The 17,011-nt window shown below is 39.7% G+C and overlaps 5 protein-coding genes across 5 annotated transcripts; 2 read left to right on the top strand and 3 right to left on the bottom strand.

Moving 5' to 3' along the window:
* Positions 1-1,166: 1,166 nt before the first annotated feature.
* On the top strand, positions 1,167-1,964 carry EV154DRAFT_486183 (uncharacterized protein; the record flags this gene model as incomplete). The annotated part of the gene is made up of 3 exons (XM_051598825.1): positions 1,167-1,256; positions 1,420-1,565; positions 1,796-1,964. The coding sequence occupies 3 exons, from the start codon at positions 1,167-1,169 to the stop codon at positions 1,962-1,964; spliced, it is 405 nt and encodes a 134-aa protein (XP_051452755.1).
* Positions 1,965-2,422: 458 nt separating this feature from the next.
* On the bottom strand, positions 2,423-3,576 carry EV154DRAFT_486182 (uncharacterized protein; the record flags this gene model as incomplete). The annotated part of the gene is made up of 2 exons (XM_051598824.1): positions 2,423-2,964; positions 3,162-3,576. 2 exons carry the CDS (start codon positions 3,574-3,576, stop codon positions 2,423-2,425), a joined length of 957 nt encoding a protein of 318 aa, XP_051452754.1.
* A 1,313-nt stretch (positions 3,577-4,889) lies between these two features.
* EV154DRAFT_576443 (uncharacterized protein) lies at positions 4,890-5,613 on the bottom strand (the record flags this gene model as incomplete). The annotated part of the gene is made up of 2 exons (XM_051606490.1): positions 4,890-5,401; positions 5,574-5,613. 2 exons carry the CDS (start codon positions 5,611-5,613, stop codon positions 4,890-4,892), a joined length of 552 nt encoding a protein of 183 aa, XP_051452753.1.
* Positions 5,614-11,976: 6,363 nt separating this feature from the next.
* On the top strand, positions 11,977-12,708 carry EV154DRAFT_486179 (uncharacterized protein; the record flags this gene model as incomplete). Its single annotated transcript, XM_051598823.1, has 1 exon — positions 11,977-12,708. The coding sequence occupies one exon, from the start codon at positions 11,977-11,979 to the stop codon at positions 12,706-12,708; it is 732 nt and encodes a 243-aa protein (XP_051452752.1).
* Positions 12,709-13,128: 420 nt separating this feature from the next.
* EV154DRAFT_568887 (uncharacterized protein) lies at positions 13,129-13,872 on the bottom strand (the record flags this gene model as incomplete). Its single annotated transcript, XM_051606101.1, has 1 exon — positions 13,129-13,872. The coding sequence occupies one exon, from the start codon at positions 13,870-13,872 to the stop codon at positions 13,129-13,131; it is 744 nt and encodes a 247-aa protein (XP_051452751.1).
* Between the last annotated feature and the right edge of the window lie 3,139 nt (positions 13,873-17,011).

The following is a 17,011-nucleotide window of genomic DNA, read 5'->3' as shown; positions in this document are numbered from 1 at the left end:
AATAATATTTGTTGATATTGTTATTTTCTTGGTTTTATAGTGAGGAATTATCTTGAATACGTCATCGATTAATTTTCCCTTTGCTGGATCCGTATTTCAAGTATATTTCACTTCTTTCCATGTTCCAGAAATGTACGATTGACCGCTTTTTGGGTTTGTATTGTGTTACCACTACTTTGTCAATTCCTGATTACCCTTTCGAATATATGAATATATACTTGGAATACACAGCTTTAAATATGTATCGTACTGCTTAGTAAATGTTGTGTTTTAAGGAAAAGTAAAATTATAAAAAGACTATCGGAGTAGTTTGAGACTGATTATAAGATTGTCTTTTAATAATAAATGAAATGTACCAGTATTTATATAAAAGACTGTCTTCTGTGTTCATATTTCTAGTGCTATCTTGAAGTTATGATAGATTAACCAAAAATGTATACAATTATTACATAGTCACTAATTTAGTCTTGTTCCAATATATGTTAAGTCTTCTTAACTCTCTTTGCTTTAAACTAAATTTTAAACATTTCTTAGACGTACCAAGTAAGACTTGTGATGTAACATCCTTATAGTTCATACTGTGACATTTATTGTAAAGCTTATATCACAAATGGTATCAGCATGGATAAACCTTTGTTAGCTCTAATATGGCTATATCCTTGCTAGGTCACCACACACTCCTCTGTTACTGTAATCATGTTTATTTGTTCATATTTCTGTATTCAAGATCTTATCTATTTTTTTTCTTTCAATTAAACGTTTTCTACTCTCATCCATTTTATAAGTATCAATACTTATAGATATATAATGTCTGTTTCTTTTGTCCTCCCCATAATAATTATTCTGTTCTGCTCTTGCCTCGATCCACTCCTCACAGGCCCGCTAATTGAACGAGTTATCATGATTAGTTTTGTTTATAGCTCTGTTAAAAACGCCAATACTGGAACCAGTCTTCAAAGCAGTGATACCATTAGAGAAGCATTGAACTAAACAAAAATGTGGTAGACTCAAAATGTGTAACATGATTTGAATAAAAATGTTTCAGTAAAGGTTATGGAAAAAAAGGGTTTAACATCTTATAAGAGTGATAATATCTTATATATTTCCTATGAAGCGCTGTTAACCGGATCCATAACTTAATAATAACAAAAAACAGAAAAATAAAAATGTTTGGAAAGTCTCCCTGTGAATCAGTATGTGATGTCATTTCACAAAATACGAAAACCTTAAACGGTTACGATACTTTTGAGGGCACTGTATATACGTTTTTGAAATTCAGCACACGTCTAAGGATGTTCTGATATGGTTTGCGACTTATCTTATATGTGAAATTAGGTCAGATAATTCTCATACAAGTTCAGAATGCTTGAACCATTTCGGAACCGTTTCTAATTTCTTATAATGTATTTTGGTCATTAGTTTAATGTAATCAGGGAACCCTTAAGTATCGGATCTGTAGGGATAATAGACCAGAATTATCTGAATTATCGCATAACAACGGATAACGGACCGGAGTGCCTTAAAGTCAACGGATTTTCAGGGATAACGGACCGGAGTACCCTAAAGTCAACGGATTTTGAGGGATAACGGACCAGAGTACGCAGACTTATGGGATTTTGACGGATAACGGACGGGAATTCTCAGATTTTTATGATTTAGACGGATAACAAACTGGAGTTACCAAAATATAGCCCCAATAAACAAGCGAAACTTAACAGAATATACTATACAACAAGGAACCACATACAATTTTATTTTCAAGGCGTAGTCTACAATTGTAGACAAATAAATGTAGGGTGGACTTCGGAAACTCTGGCTCGATATTTGTCCGCATCCGGTACTTTAGAGAATGCTTATTAAAGTTACCAAATGATCACAATCAAGTACGCGAATCTGGTATGAGACGGACTCGGGGATTATGGCGAGGAGTAGCAACAATTGGTTACCACACTCGAATAAAGTAAATCAACAATGATGAAATACATAATTTTATTAACCAAAGAATGTGTAAATATAAAAGATAAAATAAAAAAAAGCTACAGTAGTCGCTCGATTTAAGGGTGTTCGATTTAAGGGTATTTTCTATTTAAGGGTGGATTTTGGAAAAACAGCTTCCGTCCCCAGCATTAACACCACTAAACCACTATTCTATTTAAGGGTGAGATTCCAATTCCCCATACCCTTAAATCGAACGATTTGACAGTGTATTTTTGACTTTTTTCTAACTTTTTGATCAAATTTATTGAATGTCCGAATAAAAATAAATATTTCGCAGTAATGATCATATTTCACGGTTAAAAATGGCGTAGTGACTTCTGTTTAAAATAGTCACGATTTTCGATTTAAGGGTATTTTCTATTTTAGGGTGAGATTTCCGAGATTTTTGGTCACCCTTAAATCGAGCGACTACTGTACTGGAGTCTTAAATCAAACTATAGGTCTGTAAAATTATCTTCCCATTGATGTTACCCGCAACATCTATCTCCGAAAGTATTTCGTTTAAAACAACAAGTTTTTGTTGGATATTTCGATAGATCCAGCTAACCGCAGGAAGACTTAATCCACGCATGAGAACCGCCAACAGATGTTTCATCAACATCTCCAATTGTTCTTCAAAACTTCGGTGGTATCTGGAGTATGCTTTGGCCGTCATTACTTCTACAGCCAAAATACCTGCCATTCCCAACAACTGAAAGACACGAAACACACGCTCACCACGCGTTCTACAATCCATAAAACCTACTGGATCAGCATCATTAAGCACTGTGATCTCCATGGACTCCCATTCATTGAATCCCTTGAATACATGGTATTCTGTAAACAGCAAGTAGTGATACAGACAGGTAATGATTTTAAAAGAATACCCCAATTGAGACCTGGTACTAATTGTTCTTTTCATTTCACGCAAGTCCAAAGTAAAGTCATTCAAGGTTGGTAACTCTAACAATTGGTCAAATGCTTCACCTGTACCAATATGGTGGGTTAGTTGGTCCAACTCGTTAGCCCTATTCGATAATATTGTCAAATCGCCGACATAGTTATTTTTTAATAATCGTCTGGTCATTCCCGTCTTTCTTCCACCAAAACAGCGTCTATCACATCCTCTACATCCACCGCTCTCCCTTCGTTAACCTCAATGATAATCATTGATTCTGTACTACCTTCTCTATCAGAATCAACAAGATCAATAACATCCTGTCCTTGATCATGATGATCTTCTTCAAGATCAGCAACACAAAATTCTTTACCAGTCAATGCTGGAACCTCTCCAGAAGTAATACTGGTATTAGCCGTTTGGCTATCTAATTCCCATCTCTTCAGGTACGCGGAACGAAATTCCGGGTCCACCAAAAAATGATTGGAGTCAATCATGTCTTTTACCGGCATCGGCTCTGGGCTGCGCTCGAAGCCAACACTAGTATTCGCACCCAAGTAAACAATGTAATGGCAAATTTGTGCCATTTGTAGACCTGTTTCGTCCATGATATTATGGATGTCGTCGATAGTACGAACAGGGTTAACGGCTAACGCCTTATTAATAATATCGATAATGTTTTGCTTATCGGTTGAGTCCATGATTCTTGGTTCTAAAAAAAAACAAAAGAAAAGGATACCGGACAACTTTTATCTTCATCTAAATTATATAGATCCACTAGAACGCACCAATCACACATCCACAATTTCAAAAAGGAGATTAACAAAAAACCAAAATAAGTCTACTTTTTTTTTACACGTTATTTTCTTTATTTCTATGGCTTTCCATGCTATTCCCTCTCTGCATTGTTACTTTTGTTACCACAAAATGTAAGCGATTATACTCTGAAGGTATGGTATCCTGACTGTCTTCCCTTTTTGCTGCACTTCTGCTACTACAAGTATATTCTCTCTAGTGTACTTGACGTCGTTCTACTATTGTCAACACTTTCATTTAGTGATCACATCGTGTCTCTCTTACTGGCAGTGCACCTTCCATGGTTCTCATTCCAGTCAAATCGCATCATCCCCTTGTCGTTGCTTATCCTCTGCTTGTGATTACTCCATCTAATGGTAAAGACATCAACACCGACTGTCAGGCAACACACCAAACATATACAGTCGGTCTTCCCACAGAAAAAACCGTCGTTAGCCAACCAACTCTTCTTTCATCCATACCCTCTACCCTGTTCTTCATCTATTCAGACCAAGATATCCCGTCTATATTTGTTTTTATTTCAATGCACATAATCTTGCCCACTTGTCCATGGTGCATATTCACTTTGAATCGTACATCACGACTTTATAATCTGAAATTATGCTTTCAGAAAACAAGCGTATATTCTCGTGTATTATCCTTTGTTTTATCTTTCATCCCCTTGTTCTGCCTCTCGAACATCTTGAATAGTTTGGTTAGCTTTGTTTTGATTGCAAACATTTAAAAGAAAAAGAGAAAAAGACAAAAAAAAGATTCAAAAAAAGAAGAATGATGAAAATGTTCAAAAATGATTAAAAAAATTAATTTTTTTCCCCACGACAATATATCGCCACCTTCTCTTTCAAATTCCACCCGTATTAACAACAGTCATCTTTTAACGCGTCTTTCTCGACCAATAATTGGTTTTGCGCGCTCTCTTCAATACATCATATTCAAATTGAGTAAACCCGGTTATATTTGTCATCTTAACAATGTATCACAACCAACAATGGCACTTTTAACCGTTTTTTTAATTTAACTCTTTCAATCAATTTGTAACCAGGGCGTTTACAATTGTTTCCAATAGTCTGACGTCTACCCTATCTATCCGTATTTTTGGTTTATTTTTATCACTAAAACTCATCGATCAACATAACTTTTAAAAATCGAAAAAATGCGCGCCCGACAGTTTTGAGCTACGTATAATGGCTGTTTCATGCTAGTGTGTCTGTACCACATACGAAACAAACTCCTTCGTGACATTCATTTGGATTTCCATAATAACAGAACAAAGCTCTTCCGAAGGTGTTGCCAAAGGATAATAGACGACATCATTCCTCCTCCCATCGTGCCTCTCTTCAGAGCCAACATACTGCGCATCTCCGCAGATACCTTTCCCAATGACGGCCTTGACTACAATATCCTTTACGTAGTTATCATTGGACAGCATCCTAGTGAGCAGATCAGAACCGGGACGAGCTGGCAATGCAGTGGTCCACATGTCATCCTTAGCAGTATCTTCAGCCACGTTATAATAATGAAAAGAAGTAGAAAAAGAGGGAAAATAAAAAATAAATTCTAAAATCGATACTTGAATAGTTTTTTTGTTTTGACAATTTCTGATTTGTGAGACAGGTCTGCAAGACTTTCTCAATTGCTTCGTTAGGATTTCGATCTTAATGTTACACGTATTGTACTTTGTTTTGAAACTGCTAATTACGTCAATTATACCTAAAGTTAGTCGCAATAGACGTTAATGTAATGTACATTTGATACGTTTACTTCCTCCAAAATTAAATGACTTCGAGGACCATAGCGTACAAGAAATGTGCCAAAATAGAATGACATGAACTAAGCAACAAAGAATATTCGCATTTACAATAAAAAAAAAATCTGTGTTTACTTCCGTAATGCTTTATGTAATGCCGAATGCTGACATACATTTTGGTATAACATGGAAGAGCTAATTAAACAGCCCGTGACTCTTTAAATATTAAAATCACAATCAAAATCGTTTAGTCAGGATTATCCACAATAGCATAGTCCATTTTTACAATTAACAAGTACTTTTTACTTTCAATCAGTATATTACGTGCAATGGAATAAATAAAACATGTATATTCTTCCTTGAATATATCACTATTGAAAGAAACTTAATTACTGTTTGTTTATTATCAAAACCCCATGTTCTTGATAGCATATCCAGCTTATTAATAAAGAGTTAAACAAAGAACTTCGCATTGTGAAACTAGTTTTAGCCATTCAGTTTGGCGGAAGGAAAAAGAAAATCGGTAAAATATCTTTATTCCTATACAACCATTGGTCGGAGAACAGGACAAAATCTTACAATACAGAAACAGAAATCGAATACTATGTGCTACCCTACAGAGTGTTTTGGGATCCAAATATACCTATTTTAATTATACTGAGACACATCCTCAGTTATTTATAACATTCACAAAATCTAGTTTTTCAATCATAAAACAATGATAAGCACAGTAACAGCTTGTCACAATTATAAATATTTAATATCTTCCAATTAATACAGATAGTTAAGTTTCTAGAGAGATACTTGTCTTTTAGTTTAGTTTTAACTTTTTAACCTAGAATAAAACCACACTGGATTTATGGTTTAATTTGTTTTAGTTTTTCTGTGTAAACCAGTACACTTTACCACAAACTATAATTCAATCAGAATCATAGTTGAGTATAAGATCCACTAAAAATTGTAAACACTATCACAGCCCCGTGTGCTAAATCACACATAGAGATTGTGTCAGAAACAGAACAAGAACAGAACGAAGACTACTTGGTGACACGAGAGTCAGAGTAAAAATGATAAATAAGGAAGTTTATTTCAGAGAAGGGGGAGGGGTTAGGACTAAGATCCAGAATAACGTTTTTCTAATAAATAACTAGCATCTATTTATACTATTTCTTATACATGGGAAAAGCTACGATGGGTTTAAATTATAGATTAACAAGGGACTTTACGGAACAGATATCATGAGCAGATTATTTGACAAGGATGAGTAATTGAGATTCGACGAGTAATAGCAGGCTGGATTTAGTTGACATTGAATAATTAGATGGTTCGGGGAATATCTCTGATTTGACACGGGCGGGAAAACTTGATTGGGATATGAAGTAATAGATGATCGGAAAAAGGTTTACTAAGGTTGAGTCAGACAAGAGGCGGGAAATATATTGGAATACAGATTGGTGGTAGGTTTTACAAGGAATTCAGGAAGCGGGCAAGATATGCAGATATGATTTTGGGTACAAGGTTTTACAGGGAGTTTGGTAGCGGACAAGGTATACTGATATTATTTTGGGTACAAGGTTTTACAGGGAGTTTGGTAGCGGACAAGGTATACTGATATTATTTTGGGTACAAGGTTTTACAGGGAGTTTGGTAGCGGACAAGGTATACTGATATTAGATTTTAGGACAAGGTTTCACAAGGGTTTAAAATCAAGGCATGATCTAGGACATGATGAAATGAGTTCATGACAGATTGTACATATAATAAATTCATATCTCATCATCCACAGTGGCGGACTGGGTGGTAAAAACCCGCAACATGTGGTAAAAACCCGCAACATTTGGTGGTAAAAACGTCCATTTTATACCACCGAATGTTGCGGAATTGTGGTTCGTTTACCACCGGATGTGGTAAAACTCCAAAATTATACCACCTAATGTTGCGGGTTTTTGCTACATGCTGCGTGTTTTTACCACCTAGTGTTGCGGGTTTCTTCCGCATGTTGCGTATTTATACCACTTCTAGTAGCTACTAAATTCCACTTGATGCGTCTTTTTACCATAATAAAGCGTCCTTTCACTCAAAACGTAGTACGTACGTTATCACATCATTTTAACTATATTATTATTGATGCTGATGAACCTTTATACTGTTGTGCTATCAAGAAATACATTATATAATAAAAAAGCAGGGTTTAAATGAAAACGTTTTATTTTATTCAATTTTTATTTCGTATTTTACTTTATTTATTATAATTTTTGTACATATCATCTCCAAATTGATAAGGTACACTTACCTCTGTAATACTTCTTGCACTTACCTCCATAATACTTCTTGCACTTACTATTAACGGGCCCAATTAACACCTTACTTGCCAAACAGCCGCATAAAGATACAGGTAACATTCGAGAGTCCCGCGAGATGTAGCAGTATATAGACCAAATCATTTTATCAGCCTAAAAACAAATGCAGCCTAAAAGAAAAAATTGCAGCCTAAAAGAAAAATTTACAGCCTAAAGAAAAAAATATAGCCTAATTGAAAATTTTTCACAGCCTAAACCTGCTTTTCAAGTCCAAAGACGGCTCGAAATCTTTACAACTCTTTAGAAAAACCGTATTGGAAATTCAAATGATAATTACCTTCAGCATATGACAATGTATACACATAAATTCTTGGTACTTTAAAGTGTAATGACATAATAATAATTTGTATTTCATATGTCATATTTACCTAGTTTGTATAATCTACGGTATCTATTACTTAAATAACAGCACTTACAACACGAAGCAGAATTCCGGGCTGCCTTAAAAAAAGTTATAAGAGAAAAAAAGGGAGAAAACTAAATGGACAAATTTATTAATCTATAGCAAATTATTTAAAGTGCGAATCACGCTAAAACATCTTCTACAGTAGCTGATTGTAACACTTTTTTGTAGAAGCACATCATCCATTTTTCTACGGATTTGCTCCTTATTGGTCAAAGAAGAGTTATATTCTTCTTATAAAGCTTGTTTGCCTTAAATTAACTATACTCATAAGGTTAATCATTATCCTGCTAGTTCTTTAGCTGATTTGTAAGTTGGTCGTATCTTTCTCTGTAATGCGTAGACAAGTTTTATTATAATTAAATTCTTTTCAACAATTGATCTAATGACAGTGCTTGTAAAAGAAAAAAATTTAAAAAGAGGAAAGGAAGGGAAAAATAAAAATAAATATAAATAAAAAATTATATGCCGATGGTTGCGTGTTTTATCCACCATGTTGCGGGTTTCCGCTACCGAGTCCGCGGCTGTGATCACTGATAAATGATAGCTAAATCATGATCAGGCATAAAAAGGGAATTCGCTAAAGCCGGTCACTATTTTAAAGTGTCACGGTATCGTAACACCAATGTCCAAACCTAAGACATGTTATTGTTATTATTTCTCTATTGACTATGCGTAACACTAATTGTCCAATATAGATATTGTTATTGATAGCATACTCATATTGTTAAGAGTAGTATCCTCAGCCTCGTCCATTCCATTTATTATAAATACTCTTTATTTTTCCTCTTCTTAAATCTTTAGTTAACTTTAACATCAATAAACTCTGACAAGAATTCTAATTGATCCTATTGTTTTTTTCTACCTTTTTTTCTGCAAAACTATCCTCTTAAAGCCTACTTTTGCTACACCGCGGACCCGGTAGTGGAATACCGCGACACGTTGCGGAAAGACGCAACATGGTGGATAAAATACGCAACCATCGGAATATAATTTTTTATTTAATTTTTTCTTTTCTTTGCTATTTTTTGAATTTTTTTCTTTTACAAGCATTGCCAATTAACACATCAGATTGAATAAAATAGTAATCACTCCATTAGAAGAATTGTTGAAGAGAGTTTAATTACAATAAAACTTGTCTACGCAAAACAGAGAAAGATACGACCAACCTACAAATCAGCTAAAGAACCAGCAGGAAGATGATTAACCTTGTCAGTATATTTAATGTACGGCCAAACAACCTTGAAAAAGTTAGCGGAATCGGAATACCGTACAAGACCAACCACTTGGAGAATGTCTGTAATGGAAATAACAGCGTACTTCTTGTATCTGTCACCCCTGGAATTCCGAGCAACTGTCACAACATTGTGAGCGTCGAATTGCTGCTGCTTCATTACTTCAACGATAGCCAAAAATTTTCTTCACCTTCTTGCTTGTGTGTAAAGTAGCAGTGAACCACACCGACAAACCAAATGGAAATAGATCTACATTTTATGCTGTACAGTAGAGACAAACTAGAGGCCCGTCTTGATAAACTCCAGGACCCACTGAGAGCTCGAGATACGCTGCATGTCAAGGCCTGAGACTTCAAGATGAACTTGAAGAAAAAAATTTCGCCTTTTTTTTTTTTTGTTTTTTTATTGTTCAAAAAAATTATATTTTTCCGCCAATCCACAACTCGAAGCGTATGACGTTGCTCCTGAAGTCAAAAAAAAAGTTCACCCTCATTCAAGGTATTCGTGAAGCTGATGTAAGCCTATAGGAGTTATAATTCTATGGCTTCTATTGGGTACAAGGAAAACAAGGCACTCCCTGGTGGCACCGTGACGCGCTGGATAGGAGGGCTCCTCTCATTGGATGACACGAATTCCTATGACTTCTATAGGACAACAGCCTTACTGTCATTGGATGACACGATTCCTATGGCTTCTATAGGACATAATTCCTATGGCTTCTATAGGACATAATTCCTATGGCTTCTATAGGAGTACATCCCTGCTCTCACTGGTGGGTGCAGCTGATATAAGACAAAAACAAGGATCAGTGTGACTGGCCCTACATGTAGGGCCCGTCACGCACAGGATAGGAGGGCTGCTCTCATTGGATGACACGAATTCCTATGGCTTCCATAGGACCACAGCCTTGCTCTCATTGGATGACACGACTTCCTATGGCTTCTATAGGAACATAACTCGTATGGCTTCTATAGGAGTACATCCCAGCTGAAGCTGATATCAGGGAAAAACAAGTGTGACTGGCCCTACATGTAGGGCCCGTCACGCACAGGGTAGCAGGGCTCCTCTCATTGGATGACACGAATTCCTATGACTTCTATAGGACCACAGCCTTGCTGTCATTGGATGACACGATTCCTATGGCTTCTATAGGACATAATTCCTATGGCTTCTATAGGAGTACATCCCTGCCGAAGCTGATATCAGCGAAAAACAAGGATCAGTGTGACAGGCCCTCCATGGAGGGCCCGTCACGCACAGGATAGGAGGGCTGCTCTCATTGGATGACACGAATTCCTATGGCTTCCATAGGACCACAGCCTTGCTCTCATTGGATGACACGACTTCCTATGGCTTCTATAGGAACATAACTCGTATGGCTTCTATAGGAGTACATCCCAGCCGAAGCTGATATCAGCGAAAAACAAGGATCAGTGTGACTGGCCCTACATGTAGGGCCCGTCACGCACAGGATAGGAGGGCTCCTCTCATTGGATGACACGAATTCCTATGGCTTCTATAGGACCACAGCCTTGCTCTCATTGGAGGACACACATTCCTATGGCTTCTATAGGAGTACACCCCTGCTCTCGTCATTCCTATGGCTTCCATAGGACCACACCCTTCTCTCATTGGATGACATGAATTCCTATGGCTTCCATAGGACCACACCCCTGCTCTCATTGGATGAACCGATTCCTATGGTGTCTATAGGACTCCTGTCACGCGTGAGGTCATTCCTAGCACTTTGGTAGGAGTCGACTCCTTTGCTCTCATTGGATGGGCCCAATTCCTATGACTTCGATAGGAGTACATCCCTGCTCTCACTGGTGGGTGTAGCTGATATAAGACAAAAACAAGGATAAGTGTGACTGGCCCTCCATGGAGGCCAGTCACGCACAGGAATGGAGGGTTGCTCTCCTTGGATAACACGAATTCCTATGGCTGCTATAGGAGCACACCCCTGCTCTCATTGGATGAACCAATTCCTATGGCGTCTATAGGACTCTCGTCACACGTAAGGTCATTCCTATAACTTTGGTAGGAGTCGACTCCTTTGCTCTTATTGGATGGGCCCAATTCCTATGACTTCGATAGGAATCAACTCTATGCTCTCATTGGATAGAGCTAATTCCTATGACTTCCATAGGAGTTGTCCGCCCGCTCATTGGTTGAAACGATTCCTATCGATTTCATAGGACTGAGTTGCTTATATAAGCAGCCCCTTTTCGCACATCCTCCCCCGCCATTTCCTCATTTTCTTAATTTTTTTTTTTCCAAACCTCATTTCCATTTTTTCTTTACTTACTTGACACACAACCGCGCACTTTTACTGAAACGAACTACTTTTTTTTTTCTTTGAACCTACAGTTTTTTTTTCTATTACCTTCTTTTTTTTTTTCTATTACCTTCTTTTTTTTTTCTATTACCTTCTTTTTTTTTCTTCTCTAAACCAGCGTTTTTTTTTCTTCTTCTAAACACACCCTTTTTTTTTTTCTTCTTCTTTTTTTTTTTTCTTCACCTATCTTTGCTGTCATCAAATGGAAATCAATGCCCCTCTTGCGCGAGCCTACGATCTGCCCAATCTCAAAGTGGATGGAACGCGGATTAGTGCTTCGGCACGTTTGGCGATGGCCGGTTTAAATTTTACAATATACGCCAGCAACTACCACTTTGTTCACTACATGATTAAAAACATGCTCCCGGGTAGTTACCATCGGGTAACTGGCGTCTTTTCGGCATCCGCGTATATCTCCCAGACCTCCACAAGGGCCATGTTAAGCATCCGTGTTAGCCCCACCCTCCTTGCACCCATAACCGTGGATCGTAGCACCACCCCCGCCGACGCCATCCAAGTGGCGGATTCGACCACTACCACCACCAGCAACAACAACAACAACAACAGCAGCAGCACCACTACCACCTCCAACACCACCAAAAAATTGGAATTTTTAATTCACCTCTTCTGTCTCCAAGAATGGGACAATTGCCAAACCTCCCGCGGGGATAAAGTCGCCTTTGCGGAAAAGCTCCTCTCCCTGTACGACTGTCTCCTCCAACAGGAGATGATTATTGGACCTGGTGCCGTCTCCCCTCCCGTCTCGATTCAAGACGCTACGTTGGAAACTCGAAGCAGCTTGCGCCCCGGCACCAAAAAGACCACGGTAAAGGAAGTTGTGTTGGGGACCTACCCTGCCGTCAACATGAAGACGAACATCGATGACTCGCCTCTCGTTGTGCCTCTCCCACCACCTCCTCCTCCATCCCCCTAACAACAACAACAACAACAACACCATGCCCAAGAGCCCATGCTCGACTAGGTTTTTTTTTTTATTTTATACTCAAGGATGTCCCTTGCGCTCTGTTCGCTTTTTTTTTATATTTTTTTTCTATACTCAAGGATGTCTCTTTGAACCTGCTCTTTTTTTTTATTATTATACTCAAGGATGTCTCTTTGAACCTGCTTTTTTTTTTTATTATTATACTCAAGGATGTCTCTTTGAGATTGAATGGCTATTTTTTCATTTTTATTTTTACTCAAGGATGTCCCCCTTGCGCTCTGTTTGCTTTTTTTAAAATTTTTTTCAATAAAAACCATCATTTGATAAGCAACCCAAACTAGACTATAAGGATGAAAAAGAAAAGAGACTATATTATATATTTCAATGAAAAAGAAAAAACGAAAAGCAACACTAAAACTCCACCGTATTCATAAACGCAAGGTGTCTATCTTGACGAATGGTGTCTTGCCATCCTTGCCACACCGTATCATTGGCACCTTCTACCACATTAAACGGTACCTTCTCCACCATCAACAGGAGCCCCGAACGTCCCACCTGCTCCACCAACCATTGTAAACGCCGTAAGGAGCGCACGACCCGGAAGTACTTGCTCCTCTTCCAGCCAAGACGTAGTGCCAGCGGCGAACCCCAGCGCATTCCCACCATCCCGTTTTCCACGTTTTCCTCCACCAACCTCAACAGCTGCGCCCAATAAAGATATTTTTGGCCACTGGCAGCGGCCGCACAATACCCATGCCAGCGAAGCAAGCTCCCAGCTACCTCGTCTAACCCTCCTTCTCTTCCTGGAGCGACTACCACCGGCATCGTCAGCAGCTCACCTCGAATTCGCTCTGCCGCCGCTTCCAATGCCCTGTCACCACGAACATCAAACAACACCTCATCTACCACCGCCAGTCCTCTTTCCCCATACATACGGTTAATCTCCCGTAGGATGTTTCCCATTTTGAATCGCACATCATCGATTCCTGTAAAGAAGGGAGCTTCTTCTTCTTCTTCCTCTTCTTCCAACGCTGCTGCTGGTTGTTCTTCCTGAACCTCTGGTAACGGATCGAGGTAGTCTAACACGTTAATATCCGGTGCATCAGATGCAAGGAATGCTTCTACGTTAAAGGTAGTGGGGTCAAAAGGATCCATTGTTGTTTATGTGTAAGGGAGGATATAAAAAAAATAGAAAACCCAAAAACAGGGCTTTTTATTCAAACCCTTTGTTTGCCATGTTAAATTGGATCTTCTATCACCCCTTCCCTTTTTTTCCCATGTTAAATGAAAGAATGACGCATCCCATCCGTTGTTTCCTATGTGAAATGAAAGAATGACTCATCCCCTCCGTTTTTTCCCCATGTTCACTATGTTAAATGAAAGAATGACTCATCCCATCCGTTTTTTTTGGCCATGTTCACTATGTTAAATGAAAGAATGACGCATCCCATCCGTTTTTTTCCCATGTTAAATTGAATCGTCTATCACCCATCTCCTTGTTTTCCCATGTTAAATTGGATCGTCTATCACCTATCAGGCCTTGACAGGCCATTCAGGGTATTCACTTGCCATTCTTTACGCCACATCCATATTTAAGCTTTATCCAAAGGTTCGGGACCACACCGGTCGCGAACTTACGAGGGAGGTCGGGACCAACGACGTCGAACAAGAGCGCGTCGAACGGAGACCACGGACCGATCAAGGGGTTCGGGAGCATGCTAACCGCGAACTGATCGACAAAAGGACATCACACGGTGTGGAAAAGAAAAGAGAGAGATTATTGATGGGTGGGCCCGGTATGTTTTTATTATTAAAAAGAAAGAGAGAGGGAAAGAGAGAGAGAGAGAGAGAAAGAAACGTATATACAGTATTGATAGGGATGTCATAGAGATATGTTTAAAAAACATAGAAGATGTGTATAGTCATGGTCTGAAATACGTGTTTCAATGTCTCCTTTTTTTTTTCCTTTTCTATCTGTTTAATAACAAGCGATTCATGATCTCGATGGCATCACAATTGGCACGGACACGGACGTTCGTCTCGTCGTTAGGGGTCAAACCAAAGAGGTACACGTCTTGGGGACGTCGCACACGGCTAAGAGCCACATAAAATTCGCCATGGGAGGGCATGTCTTGCAAGAAAATTGCCACCGCCGGTAACGTCAAGCTTTGGACCTTGTGGACAGTGGAAGCCATCGCCAATACAAACGGAAATTGTGTCCTACTATAAATCGTATCATAGACATAATCACTTACCTTACCAATCACCCGGCTGTAGCCATGGGTCAAATGTCGTAATCGAATGTAATCGTCATCACAGACCTCTTCTACCACCGCCAAACAGCCATTCGTCCATCCGTGTTCGACATCGAGATTGTGGGTGAGCATCACGGTGATGTCCTTCTTGAGCAATAGCATCTTGGGAAGTCGCGTTTCCAGGTCGAGAATGCGCGTGGCCATCGGGTTGTGAGGGGGATAATCGACGGCATCATGTCGGCTATGATCGCCCGGTAAAGCATCCATCATGCGGGCATTTTCCAGGTGCGCGAGGTGGCGCGTGGTATAGAGTCGAATGGCATGCCGGGGAATATCACGCTTGTCATAGCAACGTTGTCGAATAAACTCCACCACGTGCGGGTTCAACTCGTAGACGCGAATCTGATTGAGAATAGCGGCATAGTCTGCATAGCCCTCTTGACGAATGGGTTGGGTCAATTGCAGTTTGTGACCGTAGTGCCAGAGGGGGGATCGCCAGATATAACCTCCTTCTTTCTCTGCTTCGACCGGCAGTAATTGGCCTATATCGCCAAAAAACACAAAATGGATTCCTCCAAACGGGGCATTGCGATTCGTCACTTCGATCAAGGTGGAGGAGATATGGTGGAGCATGTCGACAGAAATCATCGAGAATTCATCCACTAAAAACACCGACTTTCGGTACAGCTTGACATGGTCATTGAGCTTGAGCTTGTTCACTTCGTTACGCTCATTTGTCATCCCCATAAATCGATGGATGGTCTCGCCGTAAATGTTGTAAGCAGCAACACCGGTGGGTGCTAATCGTTCCACATGGTAACCGTGTTGACGGTAATAGGTATGCAATTTGGCAAGCAAGTAGGATTTACCGGTTCCGGCAGCGCCAATCACAAAGTGGTACGTCGCGCTGAGATGATCCACAATTTGCCGAAAAACAAGGTCTTGCTGTGGGGTCAAGGGGGTATTGTACATGGCTTCATACTCACGGATACGCTCGCCTGTCATTGTCTGAGGTACTTCACCGCCTTCTGTCATCTCAATCTCTCCTCCTTCCACGAGGCTGATAAAATACTCCTTCCAAGTACCGCCACCACTACTGGTATGGTTGGTGTTGGTGTTGTTGTTGTTGTTGTTGTTGTTGTTGTTGTTGTTGTTGTTGTTGTTGTTGGTGTTACTACCACCACTGGTAGGTCTTAATCGTTGCGTTTTAGCCGCTTCAAACGTCGTTCCAAATACAGGAATACGGGTCACCACTTGCTGGTAATAATATCCTTCACTATCCTGACATGCCTTTGTATAATGGGTACGCCATACGCGGGGAGTGTCCTTCAGGATGAGTCGAAATACCCTGTCCTTTGATTTGATGGCCTTGGGTAAGGGTACATCGTGGTAGGCAACGGTATGCATCGTCTGGGTCATGCCTAGCCACCGTCGTTTTTGAACGCTACCAAACACCTCGTAATAAAAGCAAACAAACTGAGGTAATGTCAAGTGGGCACCGCCTTCACGGGCCTCATATTTTTCAAGGATACTGGTACTGTAAATATCCGTCTCGTCGTCATCCAAAGCCCGTAAGTCCGATCGCAACTGGCGTTGATTTTGATAGGGTAAATTCGTGGGGATAAATTCCACTTGACGCGAGGAACGATGTTTTTGAAATCCCAGCACATCATACACCGCTTCTACTGCACCTACCATACGCGATTTTGTATGTTCAAACGCCGTCATCGTGTCGAGTCGGCGACGTCCTCTTCCTCCTCCTTCTTCTTCGAGGCTAAATTCCACATCATGGTCGGTTTTGGTGAGGTATTTGGCCAAATAGTACATGGCAGCTTGGCCCAGATTGACCTGGATATCCATATTGCATTCAAACATGGCCAACAAAAATGGACAGTACGGATTGACGTACACATCGGCCGCCGTGCGACGGTAATGACATTGATCGTTTTCGATGTAGGCTTCCTCCACCGGTTCCTTGGGATAATGAAATCGACATGGCTTTACGGGATTGCTGTCTTGGCAATATCGGATATTGCAGC

The sequence above is a fragment of the Mucor mucedo genome (genome assembly GCF_025094135.1).
Source record: "Mucor mucedo strain NRRL 3635 chromosome Unknown EV154scaffold_136, whole genome shotgun sequence".
NCBI classification, from domain to species: domain Eukaryota; kingdom Fungi; phylum Mucoromycota; class Mucoromycetes; order Mucorales; family Mucoraceae; genus Mucor; species Mucor mucedo.
The sequence above is the reverse complement of the archived record's forward strand: the minus strand, read 5'-3'. Positions and strand labels throughout refer to the sequence as shown.